This window comes from Podarcis vaucheri (assembly GCF_965113315.1).
Source record: "Podarcis vaucheri genome assembly, chromosome: Z".
In the NCBI taxonomy this organism is placed as follows: Eukaryota; Metazoa; Chordata; class Lepidosauria; order Squamata; family Lacertidae; genus Podarcis; species Podarcis vaucheri.
Window position 1 is genome coordinate 1,029,389 of NC_138758.1, and position 18,451 is coordinate 1,047,839.

At 46.0% G+C, this 18,451-nt stretch overlaps 2 protein-coding genes and 1 long non-coding RNA gene across 5 annotated transcripts in view; 1 reads left to right on the plus strand and 2 right to left on the minus strand.

Annotated features, from left to right (window-relative positions):
- Positions 1-658: 658 nt before the first annotated feature.
- On the minus strand, positions 659-9,321 carry MMGT1 (membrane magnesium transporter 1). The gene is made up of 4 exons (XM_082207524.1): positions 9,172-9,321; positions 5,730-5,782; positions 4,472-4,575; positions 659-3,324 (listed from the first exon to the last, which is right to left on the minus strand). The coding sequence occupies exons 1-4, from the start codon at positions 9,251-9,253 to the stop codon at positions 3,162-3,164; spliced, it is 402 nt and encodes a 133-aa protein (XP_082063650.1). The 5' UTR covers positions 9,254-9,321; the 3' UTR covers positions 659-3,161.
- A 4,626-nt stretch (positions 9,322-13,947) lies between these two features.
- On the minus strand, positions 13,948-17,593 carry LOC309523586. 3 transcript variants are annotated; one of them, XR_014215454.1, is made up of 4 exons: positions 17,517-17,593; positions 15,559-16,451; positions 15,100-15,431; positions 13,948-14,206 (listed from the first exon to the last, which is right to left on the minus strand). It is a non-coding gene; the product is annotated as an uncharacterized lncRNA (long non-coding RNA). The 3 variants fall into 3 exon arrangements; XR_014215456.1 differs by lacking the exon at positions 17,517-17,593 and adding an exon at positions 16,509-16,631 and having other exon boundaries at positions 15,559-15,715; XR_014215455.1 differs by lacking the exons at positions 15,559-16,451; positions 17,517-17,593 and adding an exon at positions 16,509-16,647.
- Positions 16,522-18,451, plus strand: part of SLC9A6 (solute carrier family 9 member A6) — a gene marked incomplete at its 5' end in the record, with an annotated part of 42,906 nt that continues 40,976 nt past the window's right edge. The window contains one exon of the mRNA XM_082207525.1: positions 16,522-17,581. Within this exon, the coding sequence (XP_082063651.1) occupies positions 16,522-17,581 (1,060 nt within the window). The remainder of the gene's footprint in view (positions 17,582-18,451) is intronic.

The window sequence follows — 18,451 nt, forward strand, 5'->3', positions numbered from 1 at the left end:
TTTCCTGGCAATGTCTTCCTCCTGAAATAAGGCCTGGGAAAAGTGTTCTATAGTAGCACATAAGTTTCTACTGTGCCTGTAGAAGGGACGCGAGTGGCGCTGTGGTCTAAACCACTGAGCCTCTTGGGCTTGCTAATTGGAAGGTTGGCGGTTCGAATCCCCGTAACAGGGCGAGCTCCCGTTGCTCTGTCCCAGCCTCTGCCAAACTAGTAGTTTGAAAGCACACCAGTGCAGGTAGATAAATAGGTATCACTGTGGCGGGATGGTAAACGGTGTTTCCATCACGGTGTTCCATTGCGCCAGAAGCGGTTTAGTCCTGCTGGCCACAAGACCCAGAAAGCTGTCTGTGGACAAACACCAGCTCCCTTGGCCTGAAAGCGAGATGAGCGATGCAACCCCACAGTCACCTTTGACTGGACTTAACCATCCAGGAGTCTTTTACCTTTGCTGTGCCTGTGGGCTTAAAAAGGTTGCCAACTACCACTGCTCTATGCAAACCAGAAGGCAAATTCAATCCAGTACAGCAGCAAGTGCAGTAAAACACAAACCTTTTCCGGATAAAAAGGAAAATAATGGGTGTATTTAAAACCACCCTTCAGCTTTATAAAAGTGGCATTTTTCTTAGTTCAATCCTTGAAGAAAGAATTCATACCCCATGTGCTTTTTAAGGATGTTGGTTCTTTATTAGGCAATGCAAGATCAAAAATGAAAGAACAAGTTTTGCACATGTGATAGTTAATGTCAATGCTGGAGGTTCAAGCTGCTACTCCTTGCAAGTTTAAATGCTCAAAGGGCATTCAATAGGTTGCAAACTTAAAACACAAATGTGGGGAAGACTCCGTTCATGCAGCGATGCCCTGCTGTGATGGAGCCTTTTTGGCAGCCTAAAGCAGGTTCTTGCCAGGTTTGTAGGCACCTGGTTAATAAGGAGAGTTTAGCTGAAAATGATTTTCATACATGGTACTAAGACAGGGGGAGGGGAGTTCAAACTGAAGGACACATATGACACCGGCCATTCTCTTATGCACAGCCACTAGCCCACAAGCTCCACTGCACTGTGCAACCTTTTCCTAGCAAACATTCAGGACTGTGCTGCAAGACTGGATGGGTACTTTTCTCACCCCACCTCAATTTTATGCAATGAGATCCACAGGGAGCGGGTTACCACAAGGGACAAGATCCTTTTATGCAGCCCAGATCACCCATACAGGGTCAAGAAAAACTTGGCTCTTAACTCCCAACAGCAGCAGCTGTAATTCTGAAAATGTGCTGGGAGACCCTCACTGGCTTTAAAGGAAATATTGAAGTGAACCATCAAGTAGGTGAAGCATAAGACCTGCAGCCTCTCTCGTCAAGAAAAGGAGATCCCACCAGCTGCTGTTCTCCGTGCTCAGTTCTGAAGCACTGTTTCAGGTTTTACAGAGCAGGAGTCTTCACTCCAGGACAAGGGATGGGTAGGGAACAGTAAGGCCATTACATAACAACAGACTTTATGTTCAGTTTGCCACTGTGTGTACTTGGGGGGACTGTAACACTAAAATAACTTCCATGAACAAGCAGCAATCTGAGTTTAAACAATGCCATGTCTTCTTTACATTCACAGCTCAACCATCCTGACCCCTGTGGTTAGGGTGCCTTTTGTGGAACCAGGAACCACCATGCAGAGAAAAGAGCAAACCATACTGGGTGGAATGCATTGTTTTATTCTATCACAAGTGCACCAGCAGTTGATGCCCATGCGTCTATACTGTGCTGCCACAAGTGGATGGGGCACCTTTCTTTCACTGCAGAAAAAGTAAAATGTAAACACGCCATTGCAGCCAAGGAGAGACAGACAGCTTTCCTGCAGCCCACTCCAACCAGTTTAAATCTATGGCAAACAAACATGGGGACAAACTAAATTTAGTGAATTGACAGGAATCTATTCCCTCTGCTCAAACACCCCACATGCTCCAAGGCAGGTGACTCGGAGATGCCATTGGCAAAAGAGCAATGCAGCAAAGTGGAAAAACAAGACAAACAGGGTAAATTGTTTAAAGAAAAGCAAAGCAGCTCTCCCACCTCTGGACAAACTTCGTCCTACGTTTTCAGTGAGAGCGCACACTTCTAAATGGAGGGAGCTGGATTAAAATGCACCCTTCTGAGCAGAAAGTCAGGAAACAACTTGTCCACGTTACAAGAACAAACTGAACAGCCTTGTGGCATCTCAAGGCAGACATCCTAAGCAGTCCCCGAGATCCTTGGAAGTTATAAGCCACTCGCTCATGTAGCAGTCCCATCCTCACCCAGACTTGCAGCCCTTCCTCAGGTACAGCCCTCCTGCTTTGCAGCAGTAATCCTGTTGCGATCCACCTTGCTCCCAGCTTAGGCAACAGCCAGCACTTGCTACAATTAGCAGGAGCTTGGTGCAAAGTGGATGAGACTACAGATGGTGTAGTAAGGATGTAAGCATCCTTCCTGCCTAACCCCCAGTGAGATCTCCAATGGCTCTCAAAAATGATGCATTTCCCTTCAAAACCTGTGAGCATTTCAAGGAAGCTCAAGGACAGTGAGCAATAAACGATGGGAGCTTTTGTGTCCCTGGCAACAGTTTGGGTAAAGCTCCCACTTCAGAACCGCCTGTCTGAATGTCTTTGATGCTGGTCATAACAGCGACCACATTACTTCAGCCAAAGTGCTGAAGACAGGAAAGAAACACAATCACCATTGTCTTCTGTGTTAAGGATGGGAGGGAAGGGATAGACACAAAGCAGCCCCCTTCCTCAGCATTCAACAGAACAGCAGCATAAGCCAATACTCCTTTCTTCTGTGCTCATCTGTGGCATTAAAACAATCACCTACTTTTTGGAAATAAAGAATTTGCTTTCACTAAATTCGAATCAACCATGATGGTGGGCTAATGGACAAAAAGTAAAGTGATGTTTCACAGCATAATTCTAGCAACAATTTACACTGTTTTGCCAATTCAAAATTCAGTCATTGTCATTAACAGTGTTTGAAGAAGGTCCATATATATATATATGTATATATATATATATATATATAGTCTGGATGATCAATATAAATACTGCTCCAGAAATGAAATAAAAGTGTTTACACCCCCAACTCCAATGTTATAGCTCAGTGTCCTGTTCTATTTTTAGAATAATCCGTAAAAATCTTTAACGGCGAAGAGGTTCGAATTTTCGCAACTTCAGCGATGCGCTAGACGACAAAGCATCCCTGCTGGAGGAAGAATGGACCGTGTCTGGGGACTGGAATAATACTCTGCCCCGGTGATTAAAAACGTAGAAGGATGGATGGTTCCTTAATGTGTCAAATGTCCTGAAACAAAAAGCAGAACAAAAAGGAGAGAAGTGCAATTGGCAACAAATCATAACTGTTAATTCACAGTCCTATTCTGGTTAAAATGCCATAACCAAGGTTACCTTCAGATCTTCCTTGGACATATTAAAAAGTTCAAACTTGGCCTCCTGCCCCAATACTAGTAAGAATTTCTATTCCACCCTTCAAACGATTATGCAATGCTCAGAGTAGCTTATAAAAATTAAAATCACATGAAAAAACCAGCAACAGCAAACACACAGAGTGCAATGGAGGCAAGAAGAGAGGTAAAAATCAAACTCCAAGATAAAAATATGATCTGTTCTTAGCTAGAAGTAGCAGCAGCAGCAGCAGGGGTGATAAACCACAGGAACCACACTGGGGCATCAAGACAGAGAAGGATGCTGGGGCCAGGCCAAAGGTGGCTACCAAAAATGTGGCAATAAGACGGGAGTTAAGGCCAGAGCCTGGTAGGATCATGGGAGGCAGAAAAAGCAGCAGAAGTCCAGGATGTGCTAAACTTAAGAGCTAAACTGAAGAGCAATCTCCCTTTGGCTCCTATCACCCCATGAAGAGTCTTGCTGGATCAAGCAGCCATCTGTTCCTTCCTCCTGCTTCCCACAAGAGTCCAACAGGAATTGGGCATGAAGGTTACAGCCTTCCTATTTTTCTGCTGATATTCAGATGGTGGATACCTGCTAATCATGTAGGTTTCATAGTCAACATGGCAAAAACTTTCCTTTTTAACCAGGCATCTGGCTCTTAACTATCTGGTGGGTGGGGATACACCCCCACACCCCCCTGGTTTTAATGTGTGTAAGTTGCTTTGAGTTGCAGTAGCAAAGAAAAAGTAACTAATAAATCCAATAATAACAATTACTAATAGATATGCAGCATAGAACAGGTTTCTTTTAACTTTGCCATGTGTGAGAGGGAAGTACGGCAAGCTGTAGTTTCTCAATCTTACAGCATTGTGCAAATGATGAAATAACAACTGCTAAACGTCTTCTAATTGATCAGGAGAGAGAAACCCTCCTCTTTAAACAGACCTGGAAGACTGCCTGATGTAAAGGGTGGGGGAAAGAATAAAAAGCAAAGCACTGAGCAAAGTAATAATGCCAGCAGAAAGAAATGGGTAAAAACATACTTATTCTTCAGCTCTGAAGTAGCATCCATGTCTTTAAATTCCCCTGCAATATGTACTATGCCGTAACAGGTAACCGCAAAGGCCAACAGTGTTTGAAGCACTATCTGTAACAGATTAAAAAGTAAGCAGCACTTGAGTGACTTAAGTAAAATACTGCTAATAGAATTCCCCCTCGTGTTTGGTCTTAAATATCCAACCACTGTGCTTTTCAAGATGGGAAATCTCATGGCTTCAGAAATGTGCAATGCAGCAGGGTTAATTTTGGACTTGAGACACCTCAGGTTATTTACATGGCTGAATAGGCATGAGCCTGGCAACTACTTCCCAACCTTATCTAGTCTTCTAGTGTGGAAAGGAGGAGGGGCAGAGGTGGGTGGGAATGGGTAGGATGCCTCACACTGATACGTAATAATTTTTGAAGGATGATTACATTAGGCTGGAAAGTGGATAGCAGATACAGGGGTGCCCCGCAAGACGAATGCCTCGCAAGACGGAAAACTCGCTAGACGAAAGAGTTTTCCGTTTTGGAGGTGCTTCGCAAAACAAATTTCCTATGGGCTTGCTTCGCAAGACGACAATGTCTTGCGAGTTCCTGCTGGTTTCCCCCCCCCCTTTTCTAAGCCGCTAAGCCGCTTATCAGCTGATCCGATCAGCAGATAAGCCGCTAAAAGCCGCTAATAGTGCTAATCCGCTAATCCGTCAATGGGCTTGCTTCGCAAGACAAAAAAACCACTAGACGAAGAGAATCACAGAACGGATTCTTTTCGTCTTGCGAAGCACCACTGTACCACACAACAGCTCCATACAAACAAATACCTGCCAAATGCTAGAGGGAAAGGCTGTTTGTTCTGCAGAGTATGGGGAGTAAAGCAGAGGCTTTCAAAGAACTGACTGGAGAGAGTGGCAATTCCTAAAGGAATGCTGCTAAGGGAGAAGAGGAAGATGCCAAATTTCAGATGAATCTCAGTCACACTGCAATGGAGGCTGCAGATTAGGGGAAGAAGCATGGTGACACAAGAGCTCAGATTCAGTTTGTAGAAACAGGGCAAAGTAAAAAACAAAAGCCAGAATTAAGTTACACAGTACGCTATCCATACAAGTCCACAAGCCAGTGAAAACGTTTAATTTGTTCCTGGATGCTTCATCCCCCCACCTTATTCCATTGCAACCATATTAGTTTAAATGGAAATGTGTCATCTTACGGATCACAGTCAAGTCAGCACTTGCATCACTGAAAGAAAAAGAACATTTAACTTACATCTATTGGCAAAGTTTCATCTTCCTTTTCTGTTAATCTCATGTAGGAGCGATCTGCAAAATGAAGACATGCTGGTAAATTAATCTGATTTCCTTTCTATGTTCACAGAGCAAAAAAGGGGCCACACAGCTGGGTTTTCTATCAACTCCACTACAGGTAAAAGCCACCTCCACCTCAGTTTCTCTTTCTGATTATTAATCAGATCTTCAAATCTTGCCTTATTGAATTAACTAATCTCCATAGTGCACGCAAGAGAAATGTGTCCAACAGCTATAACTGAGTAATGCAAGAGAATCACTGGTAGCTCTCTGCTGCCTTATTCCAAGTCAGTTCTTTAGTGCACTTGTCCACAAGGATTGGCAACAGTTCTGCAGGGCTTCAGTCAGGTCTTGCCCATACATACCTGGAGATGTCTGGGACTGAACCACAGACTTTCTGCATGCCATGACCCTTCTCCTTACGTATCTTACAGAAAGGCCTCAAGCTCATTTAGACAACCACTAAAAACTATTTCAACTAAAGGCAACCAGTCTATGTTGCTTCAGTATGCATATTAAACTGTTCTCCCAAACTTGTCATAACAGGGAATCACTGCCGGCAACAGAAACAAATCACTCCATCATCTAGCTTCTCCTGTCCAACTGACTGCCCTGATCCAGAAATATGGGAGTTTGTGCAAATTCACAATGCAAATTCACAACTAAGCTGAAAGTGTTACAACTGGTACTATGTCAGCAGTCACTCATGTTTGTTGGCCAGGGTGTCAGTACACACATATAGAGTTGGGGTGACAAGCCGCTAACGTACTATTTTAACTGGTTACTTGAACAGTGTCCAGTATCAGAGAGAATATGTCCCTACCCCACAGATTACAATCTATGTTAGAGCAAAAAGATACAAATGGGGAATTCACATTGGCTGCCTTCAATCCAAGTATTTTATGGACTAGGCCAAGGTCTGGCAGCATGTCACCAGTCCAGTCACCAAAACCCATTGTGTGACAGTTCCAGGAGAGGCCCATGAAATTACTAGCCCAGCCACTCATCCATTTTTGGTATTTCTATACTACACTTCTTAATATTTATCCTAGAGTGGTATGCAATGCAATTTTTAAATAAAATAATATATAATGAAAAGTAGTCAACACAGCAGAATGCACATGTGAAATAGCAATTAAAGCAGCAAAACATGAAGTATCTTCTAAAATACAGCATTCCCCAATACTACTTTAAATTATACTCTACAACTGGCCTGCCACATAGGAGAAAACCCTCTCCTTCATTATTGCCCACATTATCTTTAAGGGTGGTGGCTCTCAGAGGTGCCTCAGGAGGAGATCTTACTGAAGGCTGATGTGGGAGAAGGCAAACCTGAGGGACCAGAGTCTCAAGCAATGTTGAGTTTCCAAGGTTAAAACCAACAACTTGAACAGAGTTTCGAATCAAACCAGTAACCAATCTAGATACAATGGTACCTCAGGTTAAGAACTTAATTCATTCCGGAGGTCCGTTCTTAACATGAAACTGTTCTTAACCAGAGATACCACTTTAGCTAATGGGGCCTCCCGCTGGCGCCACACGATTTCTGTTCTCATCCTGAAGCAAAGTTCTTAACCCGAGGTACTATTTCTGGGTGGGCGGAGTCTGTAACCTGAAGCGTCTGTAACCCAAGGTACCACTGTATTACAAAACTGGTTAGATATGTTCCCAACAAGCTGTTCCCATTAAAATCTTGACTGCTGTATCTGGGGGATTCATACTGACGCACACAACCCTGAAGGGATTTGCATGGTTACTGTTAGCTCACCTGGCGTACAGATTACAGATGCAGAGACGAGATCAAGCAACAGATTGCATCAGGAGTTGCATGATTAATCCAGCACTTCTGCTGAGATGACCACCACCTGCTGAGCTTAAGACTCCCTTCATTCACACAACTGACAAAAACATACCGTCTCCACATCATACTTGATACATCTATTCCCTATTGCCTTAGTCAAGCACCTGCTACTCACCAGCTGTCTTTATCCTAACACCAGCCTAGTTCTCCCAACCGCTCTCCCACAGTGTACGCTGGTGTCACACCAATCCAACTGATCCCCTTGACTTCTAATGGCACTCCTATTCCACCCACTACACCCCATAGTCTTTCCACATCAAGTTCCATTTCCAGCCATTAAAAGTCTTTGTTCTATTCATTACCAGGCTTAGAATTCTATGAGATGAACATAAAGGCAAAATTTCACCAGGTGCCATTCACCATCTTAGTGCTACAGAGATCAGAGAAACCTTTTGTGGACTGTTCTTTTTAAGGTCTTGGGATCCAACAACTACACAGCCTAAGATAAGGTCTGACATTTTCCCACCACTGTCGAGCATGGACAAAAACCAGAAATCAGGATGGTACCGGGAATGTGTGCAATGCTCAGTATCTGGGAATGTGAGGAGGCAACAATCCATCCCTCCCAGGTTCCAATGGCTGTCATACGTAATAATAGGTATTTCACTAGCGCCTCATAAAATTCTATCTCCTGATGTCTCACACACCTGAAAAAAGTTGCGGGCTCCAATCAAGCGTAAGCTTCACCCACAGCAAGGCTACAGCCCTATGCACCCTTACTTGAGAGCAAGCCCTACTGAACGCAGTCAACCAGAGCAGGATTGTGCCTACAAACTGCTCCTGCATTTGCCCTGGATGTCCCACGGGATCCCCTTCTGACTCTGCCACAATTCCCATGCTGCACAGCCACGTTCTTCTCCGTGGTGGTCAGGGCTGGATTTAGGCCCTAAGCTATAAGCTCCTGAAGGTAATGGGGCCCTTGATATGTCCAGCTGTCCTTTGTCCACAACAATTGTTGCTTTTTTGTGTTGAGTATATGCTATATGGTAATTTATGGACCTCATAGGTATCTAAAGCCATTTGCACGTAACAAAATATGCATTTTATCAAAGTAATTGTTGAACTTATATTTTGGAAATGTACATCCAGGTTTTTCCCCCCTTAATTTTTTTGCCCCCCCCCCAAAAGAGTGGGGCCCTATGCTAGAGCTTGTTGAGCTTATACGTAAATCTGGCACTGGTTAATTCTACCCTCGCAATTTACGACACGAACCTCCTCCCTTTCCTCTAAACGCGGCAGGCGGAATTCCCTCCCTCCCTCCCTCCCAGTAGGTGAGGCGGGGAAACGCTGGCGGCCCTTGGGACCCCTCCTGCCCGGGCCGCCCCCCAGGGAGGCGGCACATTCCAGAATACACGTCCTGCTCGCGCGCCCCGCCCGCCTGGGAACCCTCGGCGCCCCCCGCCCCTTCCCAGGAGGGGGGGCTGGGCCGGGCGGCGAGAGGGGCGCCGAGGCCCACCAGGACACCCCCTCCGCCAGGGTGCGCATGCGCGTAGGGCGAGGGGACGGGGCGCTGCCACCGCAGGCGGAGGCGGGAGCCACTCACGCTGCGCGGCGGAGAAGGCCGCGTGCGCCAGGGCGAAGAGTCCGACGCCGACCAGCCCTTTCCACAGAGAGGCGGCCGCCATCGTCTGCCTCGTTCCCTCACAGGCACTGCCGGGGCCGCGCACGCGCACGCGCACGAAAGGCCAGCGGGAAGCTTCCGGCGAGAGCTGAGACGCGAACGCGATGCGACGCGAAGAGTCGGGCCTTCGCCGATCGGCGCGCGGGGATGACGTAATGCGCAGCGGAGGCTGGTGGGAGCCTCTCAAGCAAGCGCCTAAGAGAGGAAGGAGGAAGGCGGGGCCGCTGCTGGTGGCGTTGGCGGCGCGAATCGGCGGAAGTGGGCGGGGCCGAGTTCAGCTGGGTCTGCCAATGGCTGCGCCACACGCCCTTCTTCGCCGCCCGACTCTCTCTTGGCTCGGTCGCGCGCGAGTTTGGCGCCTCTTTCCTTCGCCCTCAGCGCCTCTTCCTCTTCTCCTCTTGTCACCAAGCGCCTTTCCCATAACCGATAAATATCCATATACAAAGCAAGGGGAACTTTTAAATTGAAAAAGACAACAGCATCCAACAGGCCATGAAGAAACATCATCAAACAGTTATTACTAATCCGGGTCCTCTTCCTGCCGAAGGAGCGCAAGATGGCAGAGACAGCAAGAGGAAACGTTTAAACCAACTTAAAGCGGCCGTTAAAAATAATTCACAAGCATTTTAAAAACAGCCAAAACATTCACACCAGTTGTTTTAGATAAAAAAAACACAACTTGAAGCTATTGACAACTAGGGATCTCAGAGTTGCCAGAAGCAATATATCTTCCAGCCACCAAACGCCTGAGCAATTAGAGGTGTTCCTAAATTTCTTCTGAGATTCAGTAATGAAGGAAGGTGTCCAACAAAGGGGGAGCCACCATTGATAAGGCCCTGCCCTTGCCCCGGCACACCTGGTGGAGCCACCACCAAGAAGGCCTCACCTTCCAGCCATAGGGTGGGTCTGGAAGTCACTGGTTCAAATTTTGCTTTGAGACACTTGCATATTGTTTGAATAATATATTTTAAAAATCATTTTAAAAGAAAAGGCCTTCTAGGTAGTTAAAGAATAGTATAGGATAGTAATAATATTGAAGCCTTGGCTGTCTAAAGTTAAGCAGAAATGTCAAAACAATAATAACATGCTCAGTAGCAAGATAGGTGGAAACATAAGCCCTTCCAATGATTTAGAATCATAGAATCATAGAATCATAGAGTTGGAAGAGACCACAAGGGCCATCGAGTCCAACCCCCTGCCAAGCAGGAAACACCATCAGAGCACTCCTGACATATGGTTGTCAAGCCTCTGCTTAAAGACCTCCAAAGTAGGAGACTCCACCACACTCCTTGGCAGCAAATTCCACTGTCAAACAGCTCTTACTGTCAGGAAGTTCTTCCTAATGTTTAGGTGGAATCTTCTTTCTTCTTTCTTCTTTCTTGTAGTTTGGATCCATTGCTCCGTGTCCGCTTCTCTGGAGCAGTAGAAAACAACCTTTCTCCCTCCTTTGTATTATATTATATTTGTATTATATTTAAAGCATTTTTATCCTGCTTTTGGGTTTAAAAAAGACTGTCAGAGTTGCTTACAAATGTCACTGATGAGACAGTCTCTGCCCTCAGGTTTAATATCTAAAAGATGCTACCTTTTGTGTCATGTCTTTTATATTATAAAACGGAGGGGAAAGGCTGTCTTTGTAAGCGATATTTGTAAGCCGCCAAGGCAGCCTTTTGAGGAGGGTAAAAGGAAAAGGGAAACTTGGGCTCTGCAGAGTTTTTACTGGGAGCCACTAGAATGGAATAATTTAAAAATGGTAGCTGCTCTTTCCTGCAAAACTGACACAGTATTAATGACATCCAGAAATTTTATCAATCAAAGGTATAAAGTATTTATCATTAGTCATTTAATATTATGGGTGGTCTGGGAGCATCATTATAATTTAGCTTTTCATGATCAAGGTTAAAATTCCCATTGAACTCAATGGGCCCTTACATCTGAGTAGACATGCAGAGAATTGCACTGCAGCACTCTCTTATTATTTCTTTCCTTCTTGCTTTATTTTCCTTCTTGCTTTATTAACTAATTTATTTCTTGTTTGCTTTATTAATCTGTGATTAATATACTTTTTTAAAAGAGCTAGTGATGGGGTGTTAGACAATCTTCATTTAATCATTTTCAGATCATGGGTGTCAATACTTATCAGTGTTTGCATTAGGCTTCCATCATAAGGTATATGATTTTTAATATTTTAATATTTTGAGATGTTTGTATTCATGAATTATGTTGTACACTGCCCTGGGCTCCCTTGTGGGAAGGGCATAACAACCACAACAACAACAATAATAATAATAATATGCACTTACCTGTGGGACTTCTTAGTGTATTGCAGCTGTGAGAAGGAATTTTCCATGCTAAGGATGAGGAACTGAAAACTGCCAGTATCATAATGCCTTATTATAAATGTATGGCAGTTTTGTATTTTGAATGCATTCTGGTCAGCCCACCTAAAAAGGAGTTTCAGCACTGAAAAAGAGGCAGAAAAGCACAATTGAAATAACCAAGGGGTTTTGAATTACATGGGGGAACAGAGAGATGGTATAGGTTTATAAAGTAATGACATATGGGAAGATGAATTGTTCTCTGCTTCCCATGATATTTGAATTTGGATTGTCCAATGAAACTTTTATTCATATCACGCTGGAATACAAACTTCATGAATGGAGTCAGTTCTGTGCCTTGTTTTCACTTCTGAAATATAATTCTACTTTTTACCTATGAATAGCATTGGCTGTTAGTCATGGTAGCTAAATTGACTAAATGCTGAAGCAGAACAAGGTTGTAAAGCCCTCACTTGGGAATACTCAAGATGTTTATTGGATCGGCCCTTGGATCACTAATAAACATGATACCAAAACTTCCATAAAGGCGCAGTAGTTACAGTTAAAATTAATATATTATATGTATGCGATTCCTTGTGATAAGCAGAGATTTATTTATAAAACAAATAAACGTAAGCAGGTATATTCGATGACAGCAAGATATGCTTTATACTCTCATGTCTTCAAATCACTATGATAGCTGACAGAAATGGAATCCAAAAACTTCCCCCTGCATTTAGTGGCTTTTACTCTGAATGAAGCAACTCTCCAGGTTACATACTATCATGTGCTTATAGCAGGAAGCCCAGATTCTTTCAAATCCAAGTATTTAATTATCTTTAATAGCTCGAAATAATGTTCTGTAATATCAGTATACAACTGACACTGAAAGATATAATGAACCAAAGCCTCACAGACACTAGGATGTTGCACTGGGATCCCATGAAATCTCCCCAACAGCACCATGGATTCCATTTGTTCGAAATGTACAGTGGTACCTCGCAAGACAAATGCCTCGCAAGACAAAAAACTCGCTAGACGAAAGGTTTTTCCGTTTTCGATTTGCCTCGCAAGACGAATTTCCCTATGGGCTTGCTTCGCAAGACGAAAACGTCTCGCGACTTTGTTTCCTTTGTCTAAAAACAAAGACATGTTTTGTTTATAAAGTTAATTTATTTTCCCTTCAATTTTTGAACTGCTCTTTACAGTATGTGTGACTTTAAAGAGCAGTTAATAAACTGTTGTTGTACCAAATTTGGCTTTGTTTGGACTTTTTTTGACCATAGGAACGCATTAATTGATTTTCAATGCATTCCCATGGGATTTTGTGATTCGCAAGACGAAAAATTCGCTAGATGACAAAACTTGCGGAACGAATTAATTTCGTCTTGCGGGGCACCACTTTAATTGAGTGAAAGCTTTCCAATAGTCAATTGTCAAAGGGAATAACAAAACATTTTTATATTGATGCTGATGTTTTACATTTCCCAACCATTTCACTGTTCTTGAGGATGTGGGAATTCTGGTTTTTCTTTGGATTACATACTGTAGATTAAATAAAAAAGTTCCTTCCAGTAGCACCTTAAAGACCAACTAAGTTAGTTCTTGGTATGAGCTCAGAATAGTTTTAAGTTTGGTAATGAGTTGCAATTCAAGCACCATGGAGAGACCTGGCCTGAACAGAGACATTGGATTCTTATCTCATTATACATGACTAAGCCATTTCTCACCTTTTCACCCCTTGCCTTTTCCTGTAAGACCTATTACAGTCGTTAAGAGTCGTCAACAGGCTCATCTCAGCTATCTGCCAATCTCCCATTCCCACCACCCTTCTGAGTAATACCCCTTCTGTTTCAGTGTATCTGAAGAAGTGTGCATGCACACGAAAGCTCATACCAAGAACTAACTTAGTTGGTCTTTAAGGTGCTACTGGAAGGAATTTTTTTATTTTGACTATGGCAGACCAACACGGCTACCTATCTGATACTGTAGATTAAGTTAGTGTTAATATGTCTATGGCCATCTGACCAATTATTCTCTAAGCCATCTCTGTTGAAAATGGTAAATGCTTTATTTTCCTTGGTCTCTGGGGCAAGTGGCAAGGTATCAAAGTAACCATTTCTTTAGTCTGCACATTTAGATAATAAGACAGATATATTTGTGTGGTCCTTCAATACAGCTCTGACTTGATTGGGTAGATAAGATTGGGTAGAATCATAAAATCACAGAATTGAATAGGACTCCAAGGGCATCTAGTCTAACTCCCTGAAATGCAAGTTATTAAATTGCTAAATAAACTGCTTTTATTATTTCAGTTTCCATGCTGCTATTCCACTCACAACATAACAATAAAAAATACAAATCAATACATCATTAACAATAACAGTTTAAATGCTAATTTATTTCAAAACATAATATGGCAATCCAAATAAATAATTCATTTTGATAATATGGATGTTATATTTTAATTCATGATAAACTTTCAAGCATGAAAACATATCAATTGATGTCTGTTGTTGTTGTTGTTGTTGTTGTTTAGTTGTGTCCGACTCTTTGTGACCCCATGGACCATATAAATCACAATTGGATATTTGCTTGGTAAAATTAGTTCCTGGCCTTGATCCCAAAGGAGTCTTGGTCTGTGGGAATATAATGATAAACATTTCCAGTACCATCAGATATAAACAGTTAAATAACCAGCAGCCAGTATGTGGCAGTAGTAACAAATAAAGTGCATAACACTTTTTTCCACAGAGGCTAAAAACTGAAGTGCACACAGTTTGTATTAGCTGGGTCACATACTGTAAACGTGCACAAATTAACCCTTGCACAAAGTCATTCTGTGTTGGCAACAGGTGGTTTCAGTCACCTCCTTCAGCCTGGCTTCTCAACAACCATCGCAACACCCCTCCCTTTCCTTGATCTCACCTGGGGGATGGGCATAACTAGGGCAGCCAAAAGGATACCCCCCAGCCCCCACCCAAAGGGAACCCTTGTATTTCGCCCCACCACCTTCTTTTCACCCCTGACCAAAATACTGGTAAGGGGCCTCCCCCCCCATGTGGTCTCCAACCGTGGCTCTCAAATGGTGTGGCAGCAGGAGAAAATGGCATGTGTCAAAGAAGCATTTAAACATTTCAGTGCAGTATAGTATGCTATCGATTGATTGATTGATTGTAGAATATGGATAAACGTATTTTCAAAATGAGAGCGAGACTATCAAGTGACAACGAGGACAATCCTAGCTGTTTTCCAATGTTTCCGTTATCAGTAAAAAAATTACCATACTTTTCCGTGTATAAGACTAGGATTTTTTTTACTAAAAATGTTAAAAGGGGGATAGTCTTATACACGGGGGCAATCTCCCCCCATTTTCTTAATTTTGAGTCCCCCAAAATAGGGGGAATCTTATACATGGAAAAATACAGTAAGTATTTTTCTTTTCTTTTATTCTGAAAGTGTTGGTCCACGGAAAAAAGTTTGAGCACCTATTATTTTTTGGGAGAACCACAGACAGCTTTAACACCTTCACCTTCGCGAGTGATGTCAAAGTTACAGCGCCTGCTGTGTCTGTGTACAGACTGATACTGGACGGACATGTTTTGCTGCAGCTGGGGCAGAGGAAAGTGTCCGCTTTGGCTGCTGCAGGTGCACTATGGCAGTGCCTCTCTCTACGCTCCTCCCAGCTGTCATTCCTCCTCTGGTCACTGCTGTGGATGCACCACCTGACCATCTGTCTCCAGGCACTGGTAGTCATCTGCAAAGGATTCCCACATGGCGCGTTCTTTCAAAGCAGAACCAGTGAAGATCCTGTGTGAGTGTCTGGAGGCGGTTGGATGGCGGCTAACAGATTGAGGTTGAATCCTGACAAGACAGAAGTACTGTTATTGGGGGACAGGGGAGAGGCTGGTGTGGAGGACTCCCTGGTCCTGAACGGGGTAACTGTTCCTGAAGGACCAGCTGCGCAGCCTGGGAGTCATTTTGGACTCACCTCTGTCTATGGAGGCGTTGGTCAATTCTGTGTCCAGGGCAGCTCCATCTGGTACGCAGGCTGAGACCCTTCCTGCCCGCAGACTGTCTGGCCAGAGTGGTGCATGCTTCAGTTATCTCTCGCTTGGACTACTGCCATGTGCTCTACGTGGGGCTGCCTTTGAAGGTGACACGGAAACTGCAATTAATCCAGAATGCGGCAGCCAGACTGGGGACTGGGAGTGGCTGCCAGGACCACATAACACCGGTCTTGAAAGACCTACGTTGGCTCCCAGTACGTTTCCGAGCACAATTCAAAGGGTCGGTGCTGACCTTGAAAGCCCTCAATGGCCTTGGCCCAGTAGACCTGAAGGAGTGCCTCCACCCCGGATGCCAGGGTCCCTCTCCGGCAAGATGCGAAGTTACAGGGAACCAGGCAGAGGGCCTTCTTGGTGGTGGTGGCCACCCTTGTGGAACGTCCTCCCAGCAGATGTCAAGGCAATAAGCAACTATCTGACTTTTAAAAGACATCTGAAAGCAGCCCTGTTTAGGGAAGTTTTGAATGACGGATGTTTTAACGTATTTTTAATCTTTGTTGGAAGCCGCCCAGAGTGGCTGGGAAACCCAGCCAGATGGGCAGGGTATAAATAAATGATGATGATGATGTCATGTTTGTTGTAATAAGGAGGAATAGAGCTTCCACACCTGGATCTGCTGGTCCTGTGGCTCCTGGTGCCTTGCCTTGCCTCCTGGGTGGGCCTGCCCTGGGCGCAATCACTGCTCTTCCAAGGGGACCCACTCCGGGATGGGGCCATCTTTACCCCGGGGTGCAAGGGGGGTGGGGCACCTGGACGCTGATTTCTGCAGGGTGCCAGGTGCCTGCTGCTGAAGCCACCCAAGGTCTTAACTACCTACCTGTTATGAAATAATAAATAATTTGGATCAAGCTAGAAAAACAAAATACATATATACCTAGGTATTACTGATGCTCCCTGGCCAGGGCAGGCCTCCGGGCTGGAAGTTGGGCTGCGGCACCCAAGCAGCCTGGCAGTGGCTGCTGGCCTATAGCAACGCCCTGCTCTCCATCCGCACCCCGTCCTGGGGGAAGCAGGTGCGTCCCTTGCTGGGGGAGGGGGAGCCGTTCCCCGCCACGCGCGGAGGGCGGGTCAGCTGCACCGGTTGGAGTCCCGCCTGCCCCGCGGACCAGGCTGGGAGCAGGAACGAGGCGGGGCTGCCCTTTCGCATGGAAGGGGCGAGGTTTCTGCAGCAGCCTCTTCCTTTTGGAAGGCGAAGCAGCGGGGCTAGATTAGAACAACGGCGGCGCTTGGCAGACGCAACTAAATTTGGGGGTGCTGCTGGGCGGTTCTCTGCACCCCAGACGGCCCTGCATCATGTCACGTTTGTTGTAACAAGGAGGAATAGAGCTTCTTCCACACCGAGATCATCCTGCGGCCCCTGCTGCCGCCTCGCCTCGCCTCCTGGGCGGGCCTGCGCCCTGGGCGCGACCGCTGCGCTTCCCAGGGGGACCCACTCCGGAGCCAACCCTGCGCTCCGCCGCGCGCCCGGCGCTGCTCTCCCCACGGCGCCTGCTCCTCGCGCGCCCCTGCTGGCCGCGCCTGCTCGGCCTGGGATCGGCGCTTCCTCCTCCCTCTCCAGTCCCGGCTGCGGGGAGGGAAGAAGCGGAGGGGGACCCGGAGTAGCCATGGCTGCCCTGACCCAGCTGCCGCGGGGCGGCTGGAGAGCCGGGCCGGCGGGACACCTGGGGGACCCTGGCCGGCGGCAGCAGCGGCTGCTCCTGGGGCTGCTGCTGCTGGCGGCGGCGGGGCTGGGCGCCCGGGCAGAGCCGCTGCTGGCCTCCGGAGCGCGGCCCGTGGCGCTGGAGGAGGAGATTGTGTCCGAGAAGGCGGCCGAAGCCAGCCACCGCCAGGACAGCGCCAACCTGCTCATCTTCATCCTGCTGCTCACCCTCACCATCCTCACCATCTGGCTTTTCAAGCACCGCCGCGCGCGCTTCCTGCACGAGACGGGCCTGGCCATGATCTACGGTGGGTGCAGCGCGCCGCGCTGGGTACAGGGAGGGAGGGTGGCAGAGACCCCCTGGCGGGCACCCGGGCCACTTTCCAAGGGGGCCCGTCGGCCATTTAGGAGCAGGGATGCAGGCGTGCCGGATGTACGTATGAGCTAAATAAGCTATAAGTTAGGGGGCCCCCTCTCTTGGGGGCGCCCCAAAAAATGAAAGGGGAAAAATCCAGGATGTACATTTCCAAAATATAAGATAAAAAAAGAAATAAAATAAAACCTACATACAGCAACAGTGTGTTGTGTTGTGTAGGCTCCTATTTGTTATGTGCAAATTTCATCAGGTACCTATTAGGTCCATAAATTACCATATCATATATTCAACACAAAAAACAGTGGCAATCTGTTGTGGACAAAGGACAGCTGGACATATCAAGGGCCCCATTAACTTCAGGAGCTGAGGGCTTCATCAAACCTCAATCCAGCCCTGGATGCAGCGCCGCTCCACTAAGGCGCCACGGTGCTGCACCCCCCCCCCTTTTGAGGCACCTTGCTCCCACCGCCTGCCCACATCTGTGTGTGGAGCCCACGCCTAGGAGAGGGGCAGGGGGAATCGCTGGGGCCGTTATCAACGTGCCTGGCAGCGAGTCCACTGCCTACCTGTGCGCACACCTTTAGATTCAGGACCTGCGCAGTTTCCTTCATGCATATGATGAAGTGAGCTGCTGCCTCCGAAATAAAGGTCGTGTTTATTAGCCCTCCGGGTATCGTGAAACCATTTGTTTTTCCATGTTCAGAGGCGCTCCGTGAGCATAAGCAACAGGTAAGATGGTTGTATTGCTGCTCTTTCTGGAGCTTCCCACACAAGGTGAGGCTTGGTGACAGAATGCCTGGCC